General features: G+C 37.2%; 1 protein-coding gene and 1 long non-coding RNA gene across 6 annotated transcripts in view; one reads left to right on the forward strand and one right to left on the reverse strand.

Annotated features, from left to right (window-relative positions):
• The window catches only part of Rtnl1 (reticulon), a 46711-nt gene that overhangs the window by 11678 nt on the left and 8356 nt on the right, over window positions 1–26677 (forward strand). Inside the window, exons 1-2 of one of the 5 annotated variants that reach the window (XM_046613707.2) lie at window positions 14100–14449; window positions 20313–20348. The exons of 1 other annotated variant lie outside the window; for it this stretch is intronic. In XM_046613707.2, coding sequence (XP_046469663.1) covers window positions 14305–14449; window positions 20313–20348 — 181 coding nt within the window. In that variant the 5' untranslated portion in view covers window positions 14100–14304. Of the gene's footprint in view, window positions 1–14099; window positions 14450–20312; window positions 20349–23166; window positions 23309–26677 lie in introns of those variants that run through there. 3 more of the 5 variants (XM_046613705.2, XM_046613708.2, XM_046613710.2) reach the window with 3 other exon arrangements.
• On the reverse strand, window positions 15105–26625 carry LOC124212995 (uncharacterized). The gene is made up of 3 exons (XR_006881786.2): window positions 24998–26625; window positions 22704–24337; window positions 15105–15614 (listed from the first exon to the last, which is right to left on the reverse strand). It is a non-coding gene; the product is annotated as an uncharacterized lncRNA (long non-coding RNA).

The raw sequence follows: 26677 nt of genomic DNA on the forward strand, positions 1-26677 counted from the left end.
TCGCTCAAAATTTTCTATACACTTGCTCGAGTTTCTGCGAGCGAGATGTTATGAATAATGGCCGAGGGGGATTTCTGGAAACAATTAAATTACACGATAAAATTTTTTTATGATTATGAATTGACGCAGTCCGCTATAAAGTTCAGGATTTACTACGAAAATATTTTTCTCCTCATTTGTTATCGATTCATTAATACTTTGTTTACGGATCCATTTTTTTTTTTTTTTTTCTTTTTTTTCTTTATCTCAAATCGTTTTTCTTCTCTGCATCCACAAATCGGCTACTCATATCATTACTGTTAAATGATTCATAACCTTGTCACTATTTGAGCGATTCGAAAATCCAGTCAAGTTTTCTCTTTCTGTTTTTGATGTCGTGTTGTTTCTCGATATACATTTTTTTTTTTTTTTTTTGCACCGCATAAAAACGAAATAATTTTGTATTATTTTGTAACAGAAATTGGCTCAAGTATATAGCTATTGCTACTAAGTGAAGTTGGATATTTTCCAGAACCGATATTATCCTGCCGATAAGAAACGAATTGTATTACTACGTTCGTATAATCATGAGAAGAGAAAAACATTGATTTGATGTTCATATTTATTTCAAACATTGCAGGAATCTGCTTATTATTAAATTAAATCCGAAGCAGTTGTGATCAGAACTTGCAGAATTGTGCGATAGCATATTATTGAAACAATTGTTAGGACGCGTATTGGTTTGATCAATTGATGTAAAAAGTTTTGTTTTCCTTGACTCTAATATCGCCGATACTTACTGCAAGTAAAAAAATTAAATAAAAAACTATTCCAGCATTAAGTTGAGTTATATAATTGCCTCAACCTTCATCGGCTTTTCAATTGTTTCTTTGCGGTTGCCATTGCTCGTTGTTCTTACATGGCTAACAATTAGCTATGCAATGAGCTGCAGCCAGTTATAATATGTAAGACATTATAGTCAAGGACGAGAATATTAAATCCGTACAAAGGATGAGGAAAAACCGAAATCCCAAACAGATATTTGAAAAAAAAATATGTATGCGGCACAGCTTCTCCAAAGACTGATGATTTTCTCCTTCACCGTTTTAAAATGAAGACGACGTCCCGTTAAAACTGCTGCAAAGAAAACAGAGAATCATATTCGATTTGAAATATGTGAATAAATGCAGTGCATGGCGATGTCTCTTGCGATTTGTAATCACACCATTGCGTTTATTCGCCAACCGTGTGTTAATTAACATTTTTATTTACACGACGTAATTAACCCATCTAATTAGTTCACCTCTGAATTAATTTGATTGGTGACATTGTAACATCGCCCCGTCAACACATGCTAATCTGCGCTGTAGTTTATAATTTATAATCGTGTCTTCAATTGAGTCGACATCGCCTTTTACATGTTTCTTATGCACTGATTATACATATTTGCCATAGCAAATTTTAGACCTCGTCATACGATCAACGATTTCTTTTTTCTTCCGAAAGAAGTTTGCTATATGCATCTTTTGTTCCTAGTTTGTAATAGTTAAAGCGATCTATTTTTAATATCGGTAACCTTTTATTTATATACTTTGGGATTTCATCACTTTCAGTTTTATTTCCTTTGTATACGTCGTTGTATTATGTGAGAAAACTTTTATGATTTTCTTTTAAATTTCTTTAGTTAAACATTTCCAACACTCATATGAACCAAAAAATATGTGTAATTTTTTTTTAAACCGATGAATGTACAAATTTAGGGAAACTGAACACACTCGCCAATAGAAGATAATATTTTATTATTTTTACATCTCATCCGAGTTATGTTTTTAATGAATTTGGTATTTCATTGCACGATCAGTAGTTTCCGAGATATAACGATTTTAAAAAACTGACTCATATTTTTCAGTTAATAAACTTCGAAAATGGTTGTCCTAAAAAGTATGCACAAATTCACAAAAGTTCTTCACACATTATAACTGCATATAAATGATGAAAACAAATCGCTGCTGACGCGGCCTGAAGGTAAGTTGGATTGGAGTGAATTTAACCGAATTCCGAAAATGAGTTTTGTAATAATTCTGACTGATTACTTTCATTATAATATCCAATATCAATTTGATCCATCTTATCACTTATCGGCACAATCGTCCGGTAACCAAAACCGAATTCAATATTATATTATAGATTCTTGGTGATCGGTCAATTAAGAAAACGTAATTTTAGTTAACGTTTCGACCCGGATATGGGCCCTCCTCAGAACGATTTATTTTAAAAAACTGTCAAAAATAACAAAAAAAGAATTTTATAGTATAAATCATGGTACTAGAAGTAATCGGACCTAATTATTGTAGATGTAATACTCTTAGAGCTATTAAATATTGTTGATAGTAAGACCTTATGATTAAATGAGATAAGGATGTTTTTTGGTGTTATTTACCTTTTGAATTAAGTAAGTGTAATAAGATGTAGTCGAATTCACAATTACAATTGGTGGAAACAGTGTTCTTTTGAGTGACGGTAGACAATGTCAATCTTCAAGTTATTTTATATGTGGGAGTTAAAAGTTGGTAGTCATTAGTTAAAAAGATTAAAGAAGTATGTTTCTTCACAGTCAGTATGTCATTGTGTTAAAAGGTTATTAAAGAAGGTCGTTTTAGCAATGAAATTAATTCACAGGTGTCAATTAAGTGGAGGTAGGCTCTTTATAATTAAGTTCTACATGTCTAACGAAAGATTGTTGGTTCCGATTACTTCTAGTACCATGATTTATACTATAAAATTCTTTTTTTGTTATTTTTGACAGTTTTTTAAAATAAATCGTTCTGAGGAGGGCCCATATCCGGGTCGAAACGTTAACTAAAATTACGTTTTCTTAATTGACCGATCACCAAGAATCTATAATATATTACATACGAGGTCGAGAATTCTTATTCATCGAATTCAATATTCAAGTTGAAAATCTGACATGATAATATCATGCATCAATTGAAATTTCAAATCAAATTTCAATTTTATTTCCATTATTTTGAATATCAGATTTGGCTAACCAAGGAAGAATGTTTCACTACCTTATGAATGCTCGTGTGCTTTCTAACAAAGCGAACAATCTATAATCATTAATGGTCTAATAATAGTCTATTTTTTCTTCAGGGTATCTGTCTGTAAAATACAGAAGGAACCTTGACTTTCGATACACTTTTGTCAGTCAAGACTCTCAGCTGGTCACAATCAAATTCGTTAATCCATATAGTATTATTGTTACGTTTAAGCTGGTGTGAAAAGTTAAGCCAATTGAAAAATGATAATCGCATCATGACCACGAATATGTATTTTCTCCTCTGAACTGAAAATACTAAATCCGCGGGTATTTGTTTCAGCACTTGTGAACAAATCCGTATGTTTTTTAGATATCACCTTCGGTATTGAATCAAGTTTCCAGATACTGGAACGTCTTATCTTTCCTGCATTATCGGTGTATCATCCATTCCTGTAACTAGTGATAAGGGAGCGGCCGTAATTCAGATATATCGTTTCTTGGAACATTAAACGCATAAAGCAATATCGAGGATTGCTTCGATTTAGAACAATCAGAATACGATGGTCGATAAAATTCCCCAGGCAACCTGGGTTGGCGAAAAAATTCTACGTTCTTGGCCGAATTTTTGGAGTAAACGATTTGAGTTATTGGGGCCGGTACGGAAATTATATGAGGAGTAAAATCAAGTGTAACACGAAAACTTGAGGCGTTATAGAAAGAGACAAACATATATATTGAACGTGCAAAAGAATGAGATGGAATACGTTACACAGCGTATCCTATACTCGGGGTCTCCTCTTTGTGCGGTGCTTCGTAGTCTCACTGTGTAGTTCACTACCTCTGGTCTGAGAGTTGAATGTGTGCGTATGTTTGTGCGTGTGTGTTGTGTGTCTGCGTATGAATTTATAAGACGTGACGTTATCACGTCAAAATATTTGAAAATATGGAAGAAATTGATTTAGATGATAATGAAGAAGAACCCGAAAAACACATGGATGCGGTTAATTGGTAAGCTTATCGTTTACATTTATGAATAATATACATTTCAAATACGAACAACCAGATCTTTTATTTAATGTTTTTATTATTTTTGATTAATTGATTTAATATATTTTATATTTATATATTATTTTCATTACTTATATTAACCCTTAGCGGCACACATTTTTCCTTACTTACTATCGACTTGAATTTTGTACTCGGGGGTTTTTGGGGTCGCTAATTACGAATCCGCACTCAAAAGTTAGAAATTCAAGATGGCGGATCCAATACAGCGGACCGAAAATGTAAAAAGTTGTTTGGGGGAACGAAAGTTGGTACTCAGGAGTTTTTGCGGTCACTTATTACGAATAGGCACTCAAAATTTGGAAATTTTTGAAGTAATATAAATAATCCGAATAAGTACAGATATGTGTTTGTTTCTCTTATCACTTTGGAAGATGCGTTCATTTACCCTCTTTTTCTATTCAATATATATCATAATTATCGTTCGTAAGGAGTAAACTCCAGTCGTGCGTCGGAGCTGACACACACACTTTTTTTTTTACACGTGTATCAAATAATTTCTGAAAATCTGTTCCCTTCACGTCTTTGATAATATCCTCAGTTGTATCGTGATACAAGTAATGGATTCGAAATTCCACTAGTTAAAAGGTGGACTATCACTGAGACGAAAACACGTTGATTTCCTAATATTTGTAACCGAATTAACGATTTATGAACCGTGGACATGGTATGAAAAGTTAGGAAAAGAGTTGAAACCATTACGAAAACCTCTAGCTGTGTTATTTGCGCCTACGATAGCGCGAACACGCATCAAATAACGTCCCTAAGTAATGAAAATAAATTTGGAAAAATTCACTCGACAGTCACTAATGAGGCTGAAGTTGGTAACGTTATTGTGAGGATTAAACTTTCGAAAAAATCATTATTTCACAATTGCAGTAATGTCGAAAATTCACTAAATCATAATAGCATAGAATATTCATATTTGGAAAACTCGACTGCTTGGAAGTGACCATAAACTAACGTTATTAATTTCAAACTGGTAAAAACTAAGATTTTGACAAATTGAGAGAAGGTTATATAATTGGATCGTTAAAAACGATTAAACTCTGATATTTTGATTTGATTCCGATGTTTTCATGCTCATTTTTCTCACGTACTAAATCCCCACTAATCATCGGAAAAATCGTCGATAATTACAGTGTACAGTTATAACACGCTAATGAAATTGTTCAAATCGAAGTGTATCGTACCACGTATTTAGACGGATCTATTTTTACCCAGTCCAGAAATAAATATTTGTAAAAAAAAGATCAAGGGGTGTTTGACTGAGAAGAATCTGACCATGATTAAATATTTCATGATTATCTCTATTTCATGGAGTGATTACGAGATATGAGTTGCCAAATAGTTTTATTATGATCAGGTGATTTTTCACGATTTTTTTAAATTTTACACGATTTCTTAAGATTATAAAGAGAGTTCTGTGATCCTGAATGATTTCTCATGATTACCGATGATTACTAACGCAGAATTTTATTTTAATGTTACTGATTTCAGTACGATTTCAGAGATTACGAAATCATTTTGAAATAATGATGATTGATGATGATTAATTACAAAATCCTTCGAAAAAAATACGGTCGATCTCTGAAGATCTCGATGGTGAACAAAATAAGTCAAAAATATTAAAATCAGACCAACAACATCACAGGTTAAGCATTTTGAAAGTAATTATAAAACCGTTACTCAAATTGCTGATATAATAGCTTGTGTTATTTGAAGTTGCTCAGAATTATTTCTGTGACATAATAGAGATGTTATTTCATGCGCGTTTATTGTCATTGGCAAAAATAAAACTGCTATAGATTATTTCAAAATTTTTTTTTTTCTCTTCTCCAAACTTTTGATTCAGGCGTTTCATATTTCAAATTAACTCCAAAACTGTTGTTTACGAAAGCCTTGGATGCCAACGTTCTTCATTGCCATTATCGCCATAAGGAAATTTAACGATCGTCACCTAACGCCGTATCTGATCTCTGTTGTACCCGTAGGTAACTGAATCCTCGCGATGCAGTCAGACTGCGTCGTCCTACTTTCGAAATTCCACCTATCACTTGTAAGGGAGGTCGCAGCAGTTTGGCGCAGCCGATTTCAGTTCGAACCGTTTCATCTTCCTCCGTAACTTCGGAGATCGAACTCTTCTTGCTCTTTAAACTGCATCACTTGCTTCTCACAGAAACCTCAAAATTCATTGAACGATCTTGACTTGTCTTCAATGTGGCCAAAAAATTTTCAAACCAATAATCAAAGATTCGAGATTCAATCTCAAAGATTCTTTGCAATCGAAGAAGTGAAATTAGGATTACACTTGGAACTCGTGAGGAACTGAAAGCAAATTGTCTGTGATGACTTTCAGTTTTCATATTAATTGTCGCACCGCTTTTACCATTTTTCCACTGATCAAAGTCGACACCAAACTCGTGATAACGTCATGCAAATAACGAAAATCACATTCGCAAAGACACAAATTGCGTTGTCGAAGAGCCCGGCTGCCCAAAGCAGCGTACGTAATGGTGACCTGTCTTTATTGATCGCTGCGGACCTTTCTCTGCATCGTTCTAACCTTTACGTACACAAGTGTGAACCTTAGATACGTTTTATGAGGTCACCTTCACGTTTCCACACTACCCTACAGTGTAAGTATTTTTCGATCTGTTATATTCTATTCTCACTCTTGTTTAGTCTACCGATTAGGTGAGTGCTAGCGACTTTACACAACAGAATTCGTTCACTCGCTTCCGTCTTGGCCGCCATTTTCTGACGCACCGAAATTGTGGGGAGTTTTAAACACGTATAAGAAGGTGGAACCGTTGATATTATACCATGAACATATTACAATATTGCTTGTAATATGTTTATTTATTGACATCAATGTTTCCACATACTCATATGTGCTTAAAACTTCCCAAAATTTTGGTTCGTCAGAAAATGGTGGCCAAGATGGAGGCGATTAACTGGACTCTGTTTTCTGGGTACTCCAGTGAGTGCCAATATAGCGCAGCGCCATCTTCCGTCCTGAAAAGCTTAAACCTTGATTAAGCCTTTGAGTCATACGTTATTATGCTGAATTAACTTTCATAACAAGATAGTGTTCTATGGTTTTTAGGGTCGCTGATTACCAATCTGAAATCAGATTTGAAAAAATTCAAGATGGCGGGTTCAATGTGGTGGACGAAAATTTCAATTTTGATCGAACGCGATCACAAAACTCTATGCAGAGATTTTCGCGGTCGTTGATTGGATTCGTCGTACTGAATTTGAAAAATCCGATTTTAAGTTCGTAATCAGCAGCCGTAAAAACTCCTGCACACTTTTTTCTCCGGATTCGATCGGATTTAAAATTTTCGTTCGGCATGTTGGATCCGCCATCTTGAATTTTTAAAATCTCATTTCAGATTCGTAATCAACGACCCCAAAAACTGGTAATTTATGTAAAACATATATATATATATACGTGTAGAGAGGTAACTTTCTCAGAAATGAATTCCTTCAATTTTCACGATTTTTTTGAATCAATTTGTTTCGAACAATAATAGTTTACATTATATCGCAATAATTACTCTCGAGTACTGAAAAGCTATTAATATACTATCAGAAATAGCAAAAAACCGCACAGAAACATGTCGAAAAGTTCTCTAAATGTAAAAAAAACGGTGTATTTGACATTCTAACTTTATTCTTCTCGTCAAAGGGCTATGCTAACAGAATTCTATGTATGTAAGCAACTTTTGCAGCTAGCTTTTTCGATCAATATTTCAATTCGAGTTCCGGCTGTAATCCAGCCGTCGTAGAAGTTCTAGATTTGCAAAATCAGCAGTTTCAATTGAGTTGCTGGTTGTTTACTTCTGCAATTTATACTTCTTTAAGTCTAAATAATTTCCGGACTTTATGTGCTAGTGTGAAGAAATGGTTAGTGTACAACCTAGTGTAATTAGCCTAATGAAATTCAGATTAATTTCACGTAGAGGCGTGATTGCCTTTAATTCTTGGAAAACGGCCAAAATTCTACGAAAATATTGCCTTATGAATTTTGCAGTAGTCGTCATGAAGGTTTAAAATATTTGGGGCAGAAACGAAATGCTGTCAAGTATTACCCGATTTCTCGTAAAAACAATTTTTTCCCTTGCGACAGTTCCACAACATTAACCGTCGCAAAAAACTGAATAAACTTTATTCTTCGAGTCTTCCTAATTTTGTCATTTATTCAGCTGCCGATATTTGCTCGACGAATGTGAGACACAATATCAAACGGCAACAGTTAGCGTTGCATGAATGGTTCGCGTGATAATTCAAGATCAATCAAGATCAACTGCGATATAAACGATCGGCAATCTAATTGCGATATTCAAGTTTTATTGGTTTTAATTGTTCTGAAAAATTTTCCACGGCGTTGGCAGAAGTTACGCAATCCACTTCCAAGTTGGGGCTTACATCATTACATATTGTACCGTATAATAATGAGCCTTATGTTCCAAGTGTCCTCCTCTGGGTTTAACGCCAATCAGCAGCACCGTCAAGGTTGATTCAATGAATTTTATTATGTACTACAAATTGAAGCATCGATGTTGCATTTAGATACTGCAATCGAAACAGATTATTGGAATGAGTATAAAAAATATTACCCAGATTAGAAAAATTAATATTTCTTAAAAATATAGTTATTTGTACACCAGATACAATTTTTTCTTCCAAGAATTCGATCAACCAAATTGGAAGACACCCTGTACATAATTTAGAACGACTTAAAGCACTGCCTACGTCCGGGCAGCATGTGGCCGATGCAATGAGCGAATAATTTTGTTCGTGCAAATATAGATCAGGTCCGTACTGCTCAATGCCTTGGTCATCATATTATTCACGAGAATCTCGAATATCGCTTAGTGGTTTCACCGGGCGAAGCTCGATGTCTTTTCTCTGCTATATTTACCTTCTGCATTAATTTGCACAATTTATGGTAATTGAGAACAGCGCTAGAGCACGAAACAACTTAATTTATGTTTATTAATTGCGAAACAATTATATTTCCCGTTCAACTAACGGTCCATAATAATTCACATTTAAATGTACTTTATATACTCTAATCATTTATCTCTTTTTCCAAATTACAATTTCGTTAGGTTCGAAAAGATATTACACAGAAATTGGATAAGTAAGTAAATAAAAATCTGGCACGCTTTAATTTGAATTTCTGAGGCGAAAAAGTCAAGCCAAACGATGATAAGACAACCGTCTTCATCGAGATTCATTGAAATCATCGCTATATGCTTGTGCGAAAAAATCCTGAAATCGTTGGATTATTTATCTCCCAATTGTTGAATGAATTTTACAGCATTTCAAAGCTGGCGGGAAATATGGACGAGTCTTTCGCCGCGTTTCTCTCACTTTACTTCAGCTGGCGCTAAAGCACGAAGCCACGTTATCGCCTGGCGGATGATGCCCGAATCATTCTGTAGACAATGACACAGATGGCGCCACGTTTGGTATGTCTGTTGCACAATTTCAGACATCGATAGAAGCTCTTTACGATGAGTTCAAAGTTTCCAACAGAGCATTTTCGACATTCTCCTTTCTCTTTTGTATGAACGATTTAATTTTTTTTCTGAGATTTTTAGACTCGTAAGATAGTTTAAATCAGATTATTGGAATCGAATCGGTTCAGCGTGACTGTTACAACAGAATCATCCAGCGAAACATTTTCAATCATGCAAGGGCGGAGGGTCACAAATTTATTTCCGTATAGGATAATGCGTTAGGCTTTTGACCTGAAATGCTCGTGAAAAGGTTAATGCCGTCTTCTCCCGCAGGGACTTGGTGAACTTTATACAGCTGACACTTGACGTGCAAATTTATATATTTCACCGTCCATTTTTTCACAGAATTTTTATTGATGTTTGAGGAACTTGCAGTTAAATTTTTGTACAAAGAGAATGGAAGTAAAAAAATTTATGGGCCTCTAAATACGGCCGTAACTAAAAACAGGTTGAGGCGATTGACACGATTCCAAAAAACGAAACAGAAAAACAATGTATTTTCTTGATTAGTAAGAATGTCACTGTAGCCTGTACCAAGAAGAGAGAAAACCAATCAATCGATTTTTCCAAAACTCTAGACCAGAATACCCCCTTAAATCTTTCATAATTTTCTAGGTTGACGAATTTGGCGATCGAACACGGATGATTCAGACAGTGAATTAGTCGTTATCATTCAAGCCACGGTGAAAGTTAACTATACCATACTCGGATGATCATTTTGTGTCAGTCAGTTTTGTCGCGTCGTTGTTTTGTCATCGATGCGCGACTGCAGATCATATTTGGGCAGTTAATTGACACAAGTCGCCAATTCAATTGCGTCGACGAGCTTCCGCGTAACGGAAATCGTTACGATGGACGAATTTCGATTACATGATAATGGGTAACAAATGCAAAGGATATTTTTTACCGGCTGGAGCAAAGGTGTTGCATAGGTTAAAAAACGACAGTCGGCATTGCTTCTGAAGCAAAATTGCAAATTGCGTAACTCTATAAGTTACCTAGCCACGGATGAATATTTCTTTTGATACCACACCAATGGGTCGTTGGACTCTGGAAATATGGCAACTGACTGCAGTTTCGTAGTGAATTATTAATACTCTAAAATATCGACTTTCCCGACTTTTTATCATGCCCTCTTCCGTCTATATAAGATTAATAGAATAGGGTATATAACGAGGTTCGAAAAATCTGAACTACCAATAACTACCATAAACAACCTTGAATTTATTAGAAACCGCTTGAAATCCGTGCAATTCTGAAGTCCTCTGAAGTGTTCCTACTTCTATTGCAATTACGTGAAATATCTGGAATCCAATGAAACCTGTCAAGTATTTTGAAGTAGCATTTCATCGTTCCCCGACGTGATGAAGTTCTCGGTATGAGAGCAAAGGATGCAGTGTTCCATTACTCATCACACATGGAAACAACGATAAGTAATTTCAACGTCACAAGCGTACTTCGTGCGTATTACTTCGGCGCATTTATCAATATAGTCTGGAAATAAGCTGACTCACCTGCGGTTTCGACCCCTATGAGGGTTGCGTGGGCGCCAGGTCGTCTGTCGACATTCTAACCAACCCTCTTGGCGTCTGTACAGTCCAGCGAACGCTCTTCAAGCTGGTCTCTGAGTGCAATAGCATCGTGAAAAATTCTCGCTCTTTCACCCGGCTGTACACGGTCACTCAGATATGTATATTGTGTACCTACCAACCCTGCAAGCTACCTGCGTGGTTATTCAAAGTTCGTTAGCAGGCTCAAGCCCTTTGGACGTGTGGTGTATGTATTTACCACTTCCATTATTCTTTGTTACGACCTCACGAGTGTATTAGCTACTTTTTCCTCCCTTCATATTCCCAGCTAGCGAACTACCAGCTCGCAACACAAGATACTGTCATGTGGTCCTGACTTCATTCGGATCCTCGTTGCACAAAAATATATCACATCGGCTCCAGTCGCCTGCTGTATGATGCAACTAACTATTTTTTTGCTAGAACTACAACTGAACCGCAATCTTGACTATTTTATGAAAAAAAAACTGGTCATAGTAACCTCATGTATGTACTTTGTTTTCCCTGCAGCGTGGCCCTCTTCATTAGTTTTAATTCTGCCGATTCATATTCTTTGTTTTCTTTTTTCTTCTTTAACACTATGAGAGTGAATAGATATTTTTACCTAACAGCTTTAGGGATCTTGCGAAAAAAAAAAAAATATGGATCAGCCGTGGGGTTGGTATCTGCACAATCAAATTCTGTACTTTATTGTCTTCTGTCCAAGAAAAATGATGTGCGAGTTGGATTTGAATTTCTATAAAGAAAATCATGCCTGATCGTTCCGAGTCTATTTTTTATTTTTAGTAGTGTAAGGCAGCTGTCTAGACAACGCGATAACTTTGCTGACAGGGTTCGTGTCTAAAAAGCTTGTATCTTATCTCGACTAAGAAAAGCTCGCTACAAGTCCACGATAAGATTCTATTCTTATAAGCACATTTAGAAGGTACGGGACGTTGTAAATGCTTATTCAACTTCAATTTTGTGGCTTAATTAAGATTGTTGAAATGAAATTGCTTCAAAATTGGTACCACTGCGCCGTTCGTTCTCCTCATGCAAGGACTAAAAGAATCATTCATAGAAAAATGAGCATTAAACAACCATTTTATGTAAAACAATTGAACGTGAAATTTGTACCATCTGTCGCGTTGACCTACGGTGACGGAACTTTTCCAACACAGTACAGATCGTATTGCAAAGTAACTCAAGTAACACTATCTTTAAGTCACGAAATGACCACACTAACTCAAGAAATATAAAAATTTTGTGTTAGTTGCCGAAGTTAGTGTCAGTCTATTCACAACGACGCTTCTGACGTGCGGGTTGTGAAAAAATCGTTTCTCCAAGCTCAAAGTCGTCGCTGCTAGTTTTCTGATGAGCAACTCGGTGTATAATTTACGAAACTCACAGTTTTCGTGTCTATGTAAAGTGAATACAGAATACCGACAGATCACGCACTAGCACCGTGCTTTACAAAATTTCCATGACTAAATCTTATCTTTGGACGCGGATATAAGTGCCTGCGTAATGCAAAACTCGTATTATAAGAGTCTAGACGCGTCTTAGACTATAAGAATCGCTAATTACTATTATTAGTATTTTGCCTCTACCCTTGTTGATAGAGAGAGAGTTTTCAAGCCACGTCATGTTCTTCAGTGTTATACAATAAGAAATCTACACCTCGGCCAATTATGCCCAATTTAATAATTCGCATAACTGATGTCGTTATCGGCTAGATGCGAGAATATTCTATTTTAAGCAGACATCGTCACAGATAGACAGTTAACGGACAATGAATTTCGCTTGGATCATAACGCATTGAAGACATCTGGATACCAAAAGTAACGGCTCATTGTTGACTAGCTTGGATAAGATAGTATAAATTTCAGGCTTGGAAATACCCTTGAAAGCTAAAGCTGACTTGATGATTTTTTCCAAAGCAAAGAAGGTCCAGAAAAACTCAATGAGCATATTGGTTCTTGGATCACACACAACGAATGCTTTTTTAAACTTCTGATACACTAAACAGTTAAACTTATTGTGCCACACACCTCGATAAAGTGAATCACTCGTTGTCAGTGACAGGACCTGCAAGAATTTGGTGATATTGTATCGGAGTCCATACAGACTTGTAGTAAAAATCAGACCAACAGACTACCTCCATAAATGCATAAAGATAATATTGATGATCGTAGTGCAGAATATCAAAAATCTTCTAGTTTTTAGCCTACGAAATATTTGACTATGAAAAAATCATCAAAATCACCAGGATGAGACGCCAGGATAGTAGTCCCTGTTCTTTCTCTATCGGTTAGCAAAAAAAAAGTGTAAAATACTATTTGTTAAATTTAGGTGAACGTCAAAATTTCAAATGATCAAAGCGCAGATTGATCATTATGTAAAGGTAGGATTTCATCAGTCCGAAGACTCAAAATTCTGAATAGTAATCGAATTTCCGGACAGTGAAAACTTCCAGCGGTCAAAATTGCAATGTGATCTACTTTTCGAAAGTTTCCGAGGTGAATTCTTCGAATGCTCTTATGTTTATTAAAAATTTGATTTATATTTGAAGTTTCGAGCGTTCCCAATTCAAACCATTCGGAGTCTTGAAAATTGCGACTTATCGTATTCGACGTAACGGTCACTATGAATTTGGAAAATTTACAATCTCGATCCAGATCCGCCAAATTTGTTGGTTAAACTGGAAAGTCCGGCGTCCCCTTGATACAGGTCGCCAAGGGAGCTGAGGTCTCGGTCTTGGGGCGCCGAAGGTCTTGCTGGTTCCCAGTTCCTGGGTCAGGTCAGGGCGCCCGGGACTCGGGGTTCAGGTAGTTGACGGCGTGGCCGCAGAGCTGGCGGGGGCGTGCGGATCGCCCTGAGTGTGAGGGCTGGGAGGTAGAGGACTGCAGGAGGCTCGGTGCGGGTCGATATCAGCGTCAGTCCTCTTTGCGTTGAGCGCCAGCACCGACGACAGTGCAGCGATACCGAGTCCCTCCCAGAGATCGTAAATCGGGCGTTGGATACAACGGTCGTTTTGTACTTTGTGCTTTTCTCCGTGGCGCCAAACGTTCTGAAGGGGCGAGTCCAATTATTTGAGCAGTGTTAAGTGCGCGAGGTTCAGGTGCTGCAACACTTCGAAATGGATTCGGAAATTATATCAACGGCCACGAACCTCGTCAAGGAGGCGGTGGACCAGGGAGCCGACATCGTCTGCAAGAGATCTCCGTCGACTCCGAAGCCCAATTCGAACGGCACACCCTGTGTGTGGAACATCCTCGACCCTAGTAAGAACCTATTGCTTTCTCCCCTTTTTGATTTTGCTATGTAATTTTTTAAGTACATAATTCAACTTCCCCCACTTCCGCTCTTCTGTCTCTTCTTGATTTTAACTGCGCCTCGTCTTGTGGTGACTTTCTTTATCTTTTTGTCGGTTTTTTGGCGATGAAAAACCCGATTATCAATTAGCCTTCTCGAAACGACGTATACATATACTCAAGTTGACAACGCCGCGCCTGCTCCGTTAGGTAACAATTCACTCCTGTGACCATGTTTAAAGGACGGCAGCAGCCTGTACGAGACTTGACTGATTATTACAACAGTACAGATATGCCGGATACGGTCAAACAACATTTTTTTCGTCTTATATACATATCCTACATTCTTCCGACGTAGCAAATACCATCTAAACTTTGTACACGAGAAATTGAAATCATTGAACCGATGAGACTGTTTTTAAAATACTCAGATAATCCCTGGATTTAATCTCAATTAAGTGCGCAGTATCTTCTTCCCTTCACACTTTTTCGCAGTGCGTTGCAAGAACGGATTACTAATTAATTCTGGAATGTTAAACTATTTTCACTAATATGACAAATCATGTTTATGTATAATAATTCGTGTAAGAATTAAACCATACGTGAATCAGATTCAAAACAAACTCAAATCTTCATTTATATTACAATAATTCACCTTTGCAGTTTAATGAAATTACATCAGTCCGCATATTTGACGAGAAAAGAATTATTCTAGGTTCTGATTGACTGTGCGGATACAAAGATTTCACTTATACATTGAGTAAGAGAGTTAAATCTTGGTACAGAATGGGCGAGTTGTTCAGACATCCGAATTAAGTCATGATGGAAAACGTAACCTGATTGGGAATCGAACATTGGCAATCAAGGTGCAGCATGCAGTTGGAATGGGTAATTGGTAACACCAACACCCTCTGCATATCGCTCATGGAGTGAGAACAAAGTCGTCCTCTTCTTCCTCGGTGTTTGATTTTCTCCAATTTGGATTCTTAATCGGTCTCATCCGCCTTGTTAGCAGTTTGCTTGCGCGGAGTCAATGCTCATCAATCATCCTGCTTCTCCTTCTCCAAACTTGAATAACTCCCGAACTCTGCCCCGTGAAGCAATCAAGTTTCCATTTCTCGATGCAAAAATCTACCTGTAATTTGATTTCGGAATAGATTGCTTCTATTGGTAAATGGTATAGCTTATAAAAGCTACTAGCTCTATACCGTGCCATCGCTCGACGTTGTACTATTTCACACCCATGCTATTTCCCGCAATTAACACTGATCGTAAGCCCAAGGTCATAACCATAAGTTCTCTGCATTATTTTGCTCCGAGATATGACACTCATGGCACCGTTACAAGTCGCAAGCACAGTTCAAATTTTTCCGTCATTCAAATGCAGTGCGAAATTTTATACTGATGTATCATTCCAGAAGTTTACAGGATGAATAACGAGTTATAAACTTAAGACACAATCGGAGGATCAGTTTCTAGTTGACCCAAGATGTTCGATAACCTGTTCGTCAGATTCTTTTGTTGCGTAGAAGTGGTTTGCTCGGTTTTTGTCAAAACTCGCGTTATGTCACCAGCGGCTCTTTGTTTGGTCGGGTTGTGAACGTTGGTCCAGAGTCATGTAATTTATCCTTTCAGACCGCTCGAATATTATCCTGTTGATGGCTTAGAGAAACGCATTTTCTGGAAAAAAGCTCGGTCCTCCAAGCTTTATACTTCATATATACGATATTATTACTCCAAGTCTTACGTTGTTGTTTGGGACAAAATCGTTCGTGTGGTTACAGATACGATTTAACGGTATGAAAATATTTCTTTACTCCGCGATAACGATACAGAAGTTTACACTAATATATATATATATAACTGGTAGCGGTTGGACAGTGTGCTACATGTGCCACGAACACTCGTATATTAGTCATAGTTACCGAGGGTCACAGCTAATGTTGTATTGTCACCAAAATTCCGTGCACTAGCACAACACCGGTGTTGCCACATTTATGACCAAAAAACGCTACGCGATCAGGAGAAAGTCCTCAGTCGAGGCTAGCTGTGACTTATTGTTGTGTTATGTTTGGAAAACGATGCAGACGACCGTTATACGATGTATTCTTGATGTTATTTCGTTGATGTGCCGCTTTGGCGAAATTGAGCTATTGTCAATTCGTTCGTTACTTTCTTTGCCAAAAGTTTCTGGCTGATGAAAAAGACCTTTCATGTCACGTGACCGAATCGGTATGCTTGGTATAAGATCAAATTACGAAAATTTTGTCACAGATGCAACTGTGCCGAAGATTTTCGACGGACATCGTAGTTTAAATGTCGAATTTTGGGGTCATAGCAATATACCGATGAAAAATATGTGTAGAATCCAAACATTCGTATGCGAAAAAGCAAACTTGCTGTTGTTAAGATTATCTGCATAGTCATTATTTTTCGCCCGTCGTTGTGCTCTGTTCCGGAGTAAATTATTTTCATCGAAATTCTTGTAACTTTTATTATACAAAATGTACAAAAATCGACAGCAATCGTGAATTATCAATATGCATTTAATTACGCAGCGTATGTGCACTTATAAAACATAAATTGTATTCCAATGAATCGGTTTCTATCAATAGGCCTCCGTTTCACAACAAGCTGCAAGTCAACCATCGTGTGGTTATTGCGCACCAGCGTTAATCCGCTTTGTAACACAATATACGTGCGAGAAGAACTTGTCTACATCACGACGCAATAGCCGGTGAGAAGAGGCGGAAGTTGTCGATCTAACCTAGCTTAACCTATCTCTTCAGTTCCACATACGCCAAATATATTTATCCATAGTTAGACAATAATTAGTAAATACTTTGTATATAATCGTTAGACTGAATCATGGAATCGTCCACACCACAAAGAGATACAGTCCCAGACTAGGTTTCAAACTTCGGGTTTTTTAAGATCCATGAAGAGCGCGCATCGATTATTGAAAGAAATAACTATATCTGGAAAAGTAATGGGAGAAACATGAGCCAGGGCACGTTCTGCGCCTCTTGACGTTTTATCAATTCGGAACCTCGAAATTTCCCAGTTCATGACGTTTAGTGGGCGCCAGACGCGTTGCCTTGGGCTACCTGTTAAGGGTCCCACGCCGAGTGCCTGGCGACTGTAACATAAGCGTCTCTGGACTTTTTATCAACCCTTACTGAACTACACATTGAGATACCTAGCATTGCCTCGCTCCCTCTTGGATTCAGTCCTGGCTGCATAGCCTAATGCATGCATTTTTGAGGCAAAACCATCAGTCTTCATCGAGTATTTACCTAGTAATACATCACTCTATCGGAGCACACTTACACCCATGGTATCAACGACGCGATTCAATGAGTACACTTTTACTCTATTATAATCTTTTTTGGTCAAGTTACTTTGCTCCTTTGAAATTCCCGTTCAGTTATACGTTGACATTTAACCGAGCTATTAGACATATTTCTATTTAATAATTCGAATTTCACATAAAATTACTTGCAACGTTATTAGATTTTAAATAACTTAGGTTGTTTGTTAAATTTTCATTCCATTTACACCCACTAACGAAAATATAATACAAGTGCTTCGTATGAACTCGCTCTTGCTGACAGGTATTTTAAACATTAAATCCTCAATGCTTTTTTGCTGTATTGAACGTAAAAGAGAACATACGTCGATCACGTGATTCGGATGGAATATTTGATCGAGAAGCATGATTTAACAATGAGCCGATCATCTGATATGAACGGCATAGAAACCGTCTGTGGCGTCTACCACAACTTGTTATAGATGTAACTGAATATATTTTGTGCTGACGGCAAGCTGCAAATTACAACCTATGTGTGGTACAAATTATGGATAACTTATCTTCTGATAAAACAATTTTTGCAAATTATAATTTTATTTCTTATTTTCTTATCGTGTTATCGCGATTTTATTTCGACTTAGCAACATTTTTTCAAATGATCATGTTAATGTAACATCCTGCACGGTGCTTAATTTTTATCCCTCTTTTTATTTTATATAATTCAACAACGGATCTATTGTGTCTTAAGTGATAATTCAGTTATCTGTGCCATAACCTTTGTATTGTACAACAGTTCTCCGTTTTAACTAGCAAATTTAAAGCAAGAGCAGGGAGAATATTATATGCGCGTATTTCCAGATAGCGATTGCCGATAAAATATTTTGGTGAACAATTTGATTCGGTTTTTAATTTCCTCAGCAGGTTATTAAGAAAAAGTAGAAACGATGATGTAGGTACATATAGATACTTATGATGAAGTAAAATTGCGTTATCGAATAATCCTCACGTGATATTGTATCTGATAAAAAAAGCATACAGTTTAATTAAGATTACATATATGTGTAATAATTATTAACTGCGGGTAAGTTGAATTCTGTTATTATACTACCATTTCGAGCTGTGGTTATTGCAACGTCACGACGATGGCTCATTCCTGCAACCTATAGGTACAAAAGTTTTTATTCGTAATTTTCTCTTATTTGTCCGATTGTAAATATATGTTCAACGTTATATTTACATTTCTACTTCTCTTTCTCTTATTGTGTATATTTTTTTTCATTCTGACTGATCCCTAACCTATAATCTTTCGATCCATAATGGCACTAACATTTATTACTTACGAATTTTGAATTCGTTCATTCACCGGGACACACTTCATCGAACTCATTCCGAAAATCTGTTAATTTGGTATACCAAATATCATTCACATCCAGCATCCGAGCTGAAAATAATGTTCATGAAGAACCGTATTACACTCAAAGCGTAGATGAATCGGTGACCAAACTGCAAACAGAAAGACCTGGCTGCTGCCTTATTATTGCCAACCAGTGCTAATTGTTAGTAAAGCTATGTTTAAACCAGCCAGTATGTATGTACAGCCAGGCTTGGCTTTCAGAAGCTGGGGACGGATTTATAGGTTGTACCTCAAGTACCTCTTGTATGAATCTCCGGAATATTTCTTAGTATTCTTAGCTGAAAATATGAGAACAAAAGTATGTTGTTGAAGCAAATTTTTTTCGCATTTGCTTTCTCGTTCGTTAAATTACTGCAGATGATTTTTTCTGTATAATTTATTAAAGTATAAATAATGAATTATTCCGTATTTGGCAGCAAGTTACACTATTATATGTGTATAAATGACACTTGTGAATGAATTTATCAGAATAGGTAGATACATTGACTTCCATTGAAACTTTGGAACTATAAATGTCACATAAGTTATACACACATGATTCTATTGTTCGTGCTATCTATATCTTTCCCAGTGTTACGCAATATCGTACCTTCTAGTATACATATACTTTTGACTACCTCTATACTTATTTGACACACTTATAGAAATAGCGTCTTGACAATAAATCTCGTAGCTCTGTGGATTCAACGGGATGGACTTTAATCCTACAATTTACATTTCTAAAACTAAACCCAGGCTATTCTATTATGTATACTTACTTTTTCTTCACTTACATAGATCTACCTATCGCTGCTGTAAAAACATTACAAGAGTAGCAAAAATAACGCTGTTATGTGAAATCTGAACTATTTGCTAACATGTGAAGTAACTCTTTTACAATTCAAGAAAACCGAAGGCTGAAACGTTGATCGTCGTGAGTCAAAGTACGGTGAAAAATAATATTTCAACGATCACGGCATTCGATTTACGGATAAAAAATTACGGTTCTAAAGATTCTCGACTCACATCGATTAGCGTTTTCCTCCTTTGAGTTGTATATCTATGTAAAAATTTGATCTCAGGGTGATGGAAAGTTCGCTAAATTAACCTATTTAATATTATCTTTACAGACGCATGGTTTAACCCAGAAAGACTGAACCCCAAAGGTAAGAAACGACGATATATGTGTTGTGTGTGTCTCTTAGAACATCGTAGTACGGAACCTTTCTTTTTCTATGAAATATATTTCTAAGTCTGTATTGCGTAACATTAGTGAACCACAAGTTCACTACTTTTATTTTCCACGTGCATGGTTCATTTCTCTTCTCCATGTGCAGTAGGAATTGGAGAGAAAATACCGAAACAAAAGGGATTCACTAAGTTTATTCGATGCTTATCGCCAGCTTGAATTGCTTTGTTGGCTATTTGAAAATCCAAAAGTTTCAGCATTATTCTAGCTTTTCACTGTTCATGCACATGTAAAATAATCGAGGTGTGTGTTAATGGCAGTTCTAATGGCAGTTTTTTTTTCTAATTCTTTGTCAACTTTTAACTAATTTTGAGACAGACATTTTTTCTAATCTGTGTAGAGCATCTACTTTTTCTTTTGTTTTTTATTTCAATCAAAAGCATCGATTAGCTTGAAACTGGGTCGAGTATCATTTGCCCGGTCGCTAGACAATTATTATCGATGCAGTTTCCTTGGAATCGTCGATAATGCAGATTGGAACATCGCCAGAATACCAACCAAATTTTGGCGGAAAGATCATTAAGGATAAAGTGATTGAAATACGATTTGTCGCCCATTTGCGATCCGCAGTTTTACCCGCGTCAGCAATTCTGATGCATCGTGAATCCTTTGTTCAAATTGTACTATTGAAATTTCACCTTTCCGACTCACATAATATGAACATACATGCAATTTTTTTTCTTTATTGCACTTTTGCACTTTGCAGCCAGGCAACGTTTTATCATGATTAGTTAGAGCGATTAGTTTATCAATGATAAGTGTCATCGTCACCGTGCATGTTAATGGGGCAAGTAACATAATCGGGTTAGTCACTCGAGCGAAGTCCAGATATTTCAATCTAAACAGATAAATACAGTAGGCATTAATCAAGTCCAATTAATTCAGCAGTATAACAATCAATCAGTTGTAAATTTATTTACGAAAATCAATCATTATCGTTTCAGTTTACAAATTGTTGCACGACAGACGCGAGAAAAATTTACTTAGTACTCAATTGAGACATTTTTATTCGGGCACAAATGGTTTTCGTACTTCCTGGTCTTCGCAATGGTTGCTATGCTTAGCAAACCGTGGCGCCATCTGCAGTCACTTGGCGTTATTCCGACTTTAGAAAATATGCTCTCTCGGCAATCTAGCTATTCGCATTTCATTTGTTACCCGCACTGTTACCACATGACAGAACATAGAGATAGTTTTTTTTCTAGTCTTCGAGAATATTTTGTATACATAATAATATCCGTAGATAATTCGTCTTTCCAACATTTATTGAATGTCCTTATAAAATATTTGGCTACCGATCCTCTAATATGGAAGATAATTTTTTAACTACCCGCTCCTCTTTTTACAGAGGAAAAGTAGTAATAATAGAAGTTATTTAAGGCGTGTTTAAGGTCTAGAGAATCACCTCTCACCATTTTTGGATGAAGTGATAATATCTGGAGAATAGGTCAACGGATTTCGATGATTTTGGTCTCAATCGACGTGACTCTTGATCTTAGGTTAGAGCTGATGAAATTTGGATTCGAACGGTCTGATAGTATTCGAGTTATTTTAATGATAAAAAAAACATTTCACATGTTTTTTGTCTTATGTCTTATGAGCTCGAAACGCACCCCCGCGGGAAGTTCTTAGGCTGCCCCATGATCAAGGTCAGCCAAAATTACTCGCTTGCTAATACATACCTGACATATAACTTGTATGCAGGATCGATTTGTATTCACAATAGTAATAACTAAAATTCCTTTCGCGAGTTACGTTCGAATCTTAATATAAATCGTTATTTTTGGTAGGCTTATCGATCTGTTATCTCCTTCGAATTTGATATCGAGATTATTGTTGTGATAGGCATAATTGCGAAAATCAGAATCATACTTCTGATCAACAAGGTTCCTGGTTCTTTATTACATCGTCACTCAGTTTATAATTAAATCGAGCGTTACGTAATTCAACGTATAAATTATCACCAGTCGAAATACTCGATTATCTGTACAACCAGGAAGTTGAAAAAAGTGTTCCAGAAAATTACAAATAGAATTTTCTCAATAAAGAAGCAGTAGTTTTAAATAGTATAACTAAATTACCGGTAGACAGAAAAATAAATAATTACTGCTCATCTTAGATGAAATAATAATCTGTAAATTTATCTATAATATATAACAGGTAAAAGGAATATGTAAACATGTATGATATATATTAGTAGTTATAATATAATTAACAGTTATAATATATTTAGGTTAGAGGAATTCCGATTTCCTTTTAATAAAAAACAGACCATGCGCCCGTGAAGCGTTAATTTCCGATTTTCAACCCTCTGACAGTCTTCAAGTTTGCCGGAGATTCGGTCACCGAAGAGAACCCGGACTTTCGCCTTACTTTAGCCCCAAACAAGTACCGCCCATCGTTTTGTTCACGCACGCACTACTAGCAAAGAAGAGACTTAGCAGAGGTTCGTGGCCTGGGCAAATGGCGGCCGCAGACAGTGTCGGATGAGCTGCAGCAGGTAGAAGAAGACCGTAAAGCCCGCAAGTGTCGTTCGCAATCTGCGGATTCCAAAGTTCTAGCGTTGGTTTGCCTCGCCTCGGTTAAACTAAATATAACTCGACGTTGCCAGGAACGTTGGTAATCTGCCAATTCCTCGTGCGGATCAAACTAGGGGTGCCTAATTCTTTGCCGGGAGTCGCTTTTCGCTGCCGGTCGATCCCAGCCCGTGGCTCTAAATCTGTGCCCTATTAAGCTTTGTTTTCAAGTTGAGGTGCTGCTGATTTCGCGCCGGAAATTGCTGGTGAAAGACTGTATTATCCATATTCTTGTACCATTGTGAGACAATCCCTTTTGTGCGGTTTCGTGCCTTCGACATGGCTATCACTAAACCGGAGCGTAAGTAACACCACTTTCATATTCTTGATTTTCGCCTTGTAAAATTTCATGGCGCAGCGATAATTTTCTTCGAAACCGTGGTGTGAACAGATTATTTTATAAGCTCATCAATGAGCAGGTTATACGGTAGAATCTCTATTTCTTCACTTCCATTCCCCCACATGCTCTTTGTTCCAAGCATCTTTCCTTCTCATGACCATTCCAATCATGATTCGTTGAACAGGAGCCGTTGATGATATCATAGTTGGGAATAAATTTTTAGTACCGTAAGTGCCATTCTACAGAGTACTGGGTTCACAGTTTTCCGACTGTAATAATGGAACGTTTGACTCGTTACTAGACAGTAATCATCGATCAAAATCGATCTCGTTGGAGTTGAATCATGCCGATTTCTCAGTGGCATGGATTCGACACTATAAAATGTGCGTACTTTCGGAAGGAACAAACGCCTTTGTTCAATTTGAAAAGCCACTCGTGAGGATCTTCCCGATACATCATGTAACACTTATCTCTCCACTTGCAAAGTTACTGTGCTGAGGATGTGATGGCTGCCATGCCAGCTGAAATATCCTACTTTTTTTGATCTTGTCGTTGATGGCGTATGGCTTCGGGTTATGAGTAGGCGACGTTAGCGAGCAGAGGATTAGAGATCCAAACTGTTGGAAAGAATCTGGCTATCTGCATAGGCTTCTCGGCGTTGAATAACTACACGGCCGGTTTTGTCAATTATTTGTCTCCACTCTCTACAACGTCTATTTTTGCTTTTGCACGATTAAACATTTTCAATTTTACTCCGTTTATTTTGGGGACCCTACAGCGGCTACCGCTGTTATATAACACGGCTAACCTATAACTGCAGAAGCTTGAACAGGCTTAGAGCCCGGTCTAATTCACGTGCTTAAATCGTGGCGAAGTTGTAGAAGAATCTTTTTTCATTTTGACGTCTGAGAGAAAGCTGCTCTTCTTCTTGGTTGAACTGTACGGTTATCAAATTACTCACAGTTTTGCAAGTGACTTCATCGTGATTCCCTGAAAGTAACGTTTTGCAGAATTATTGAACTATTAAAAGGTGGAATAACTTCTTCCAATGTTTGCGTGCCGCAAAATATGTTCATGGATTAATTTTGTTAGAAATTATTGGGGTAGAAAATCAGTTTATGACATTGGATTTCGAATGGTCATTGACAGATCAGATTTGTTACAGCTTTCGAGTGATACGTAGGATTCGACGTGTAATGTTGTCTCGAGCTGGATCACAGCCAATCCAGGAAGCTTGAAGTATTCCCACACAGAGCAGACGCGATTGCTCTAATTGCGTTTATAATTAGCGAACGTCTAGCCAGTGTTAAGTCGGTGATGAAGATTCGACGAGTCATTTTTCAATCCAAAAAACTATCAACGATCGACTTACTGACTAACACACTCACAATCAGTCTAGTTGCGTATCGTCCGATAAAACAGTGCCTTATCTTCGTTTTCAGTTTTACAGAAAAAGAATATTCAGAATAAAACTTGTACGAGTTGAAAACAATCTTTCGTTTTCAGAAAATACGTTGCAATCACATTCCCAGATAGTGCAGGAAATACTGCGGGGTTCTCTGTATTGTTTGATATTGGAGAAGGGATTACAGTATATGCAGGTCAAGTACTCAATACACTATTTTATCTGGGCAACGAATTCGAGCCAACCTGTGTCAACCTTTCAAACACCTGGTTTGAAATTTTTTGCTATTTCTTCTTCCTTCTTGTAGGGTTGATAATTTTACGCCAAACGTCTTCCCCTTTGTTTCCAGTTGCCGTGTCCCTTGCCACGTCGCTGTTTTTCGCAAATTTTGGTAGTCCTAAAATGTTAGGTGCCTGTCCAGAGCCTTTTGCGATAAGATGCAAGTAATTTTGCGTTATATAGTAGCTTTTTTCGTAAATTTCTTATGAATGACGCGTCTTTCATGAATTTTATTCTCATGATTTGATGGGGCAGAAATAGCATGATTTGAAATAATGTAAATTTGTGGATTTTGCTCAAACTTTTCTATTTTAAGGGGCTTGTCCTGGCAGCGATACAGTCGTACAAGCACGTGTGTCGAATCACCGCATTGCGGCATAGTATATTGTGTAACAAGGAGGCAAATTCTGCTTTTCGGGCCGAGCGTAAGTTTGTAACAGGAGTCGTAAGTGAGCACGCATACGAGCCGAAGGCGAATATTGCAAATACGCCAGGCGAAAATACTTTTGTCTACTTGTTGCACACGATTCTTTATGTAACAAGAGTATGTTACACGTTTTTTCGCGAAGCACAAAGTTGAGGTTAGGGTCGCGTAATGTCAGATGTAGTCGCGACAGCGCATGCGCGGAATACAGAGAAGACCATTTTTAACTCCTAGGACTTGAAAGTGGTCTTTTCAATACTCCACGGATGCGCATTCGCAGACTCACTCGATCGTCATAGAAACGGGTACTTTATGTAAGGAAAACACGCATGGAAAAACGTGCAAAACATGCTCGCGTTGTACAAACATATTGTCAACTCAGTTCTCGGGTTTTATTATATTCACGTAGTCACGTGTCTTGAACTACTCTGCACAAAAAGATAAAGTACATTTTTTTCCTCCGCATCATTCATTATCTTCGACCCATGTCGATAAAATATATTCTGACTTTCCACGATTCCAAACCTTATAATATCCATACTTGAACTTGTCAATCTTTTCGTAAATGGCATCAGGACATAAAACAATATTTTATATCTATATTTGTATTTTTGAGGTTAAGTTCCTTATATCAAATCGTTAAAATTGGGTTTTTTTGTTCAATCGTTTCACGAGAGATGCAACATTGAGTTAAATACAGGTGCAAATTCGAAACAAACCCAATTGAAAGTAAAGTAGCTGGTATTTCAAACAATAAAATGATTTTTCTCTATGTTGTAATAAATTCTACATATTCAGTTTTTGTAACTGATTGACGAGACAGTTCGAAACCTGGAGTGAATATTCAACTTTCATCGTCAGTAATTTTTCCCGATTGACGTTTCATCTTCTGAACGAGGTCGAATATTTATTTTCTCCAAGTTCGTTTATTCAGCTTCAGGCAAGATGTAAAGGTGCCACAGAAATATCGTACGATTGACAATTACCTCCATGATGCAAGAAGATTTTGCTCATGCACTCATTCCGGAACTGACAAGACTCGGTGTATATCGAGAGACGCGTGGTCGTAGCTGGGTCACGTGACGATGTAAAAAAGACACGTGGCCCACGTGACGCCAACCGGTCGACCCGGTCCGTTTGAACCGCGATGCAACCGCCCCGGCACCGCTTCGAACCGTTGACGTCGAACAATTCGAACGTTCGGATTCGAAACGGCCAAAGG

Source organism: Neodiprion pinetum, chromosome 2, assembly GCF_021155775.2.
Source record: "Neodiprion pinetum isolate iyNeoPine1 chromosome 2, iyNeoPine1.2, whole genome shotgun sequence".
NCBI classification, from domain to species: Eukaryota; Metazoa; Arthropoda; class Insecta; order Hymenoptera; family Diprionidae; genus Neodiprion; species Neodiprion pinetum.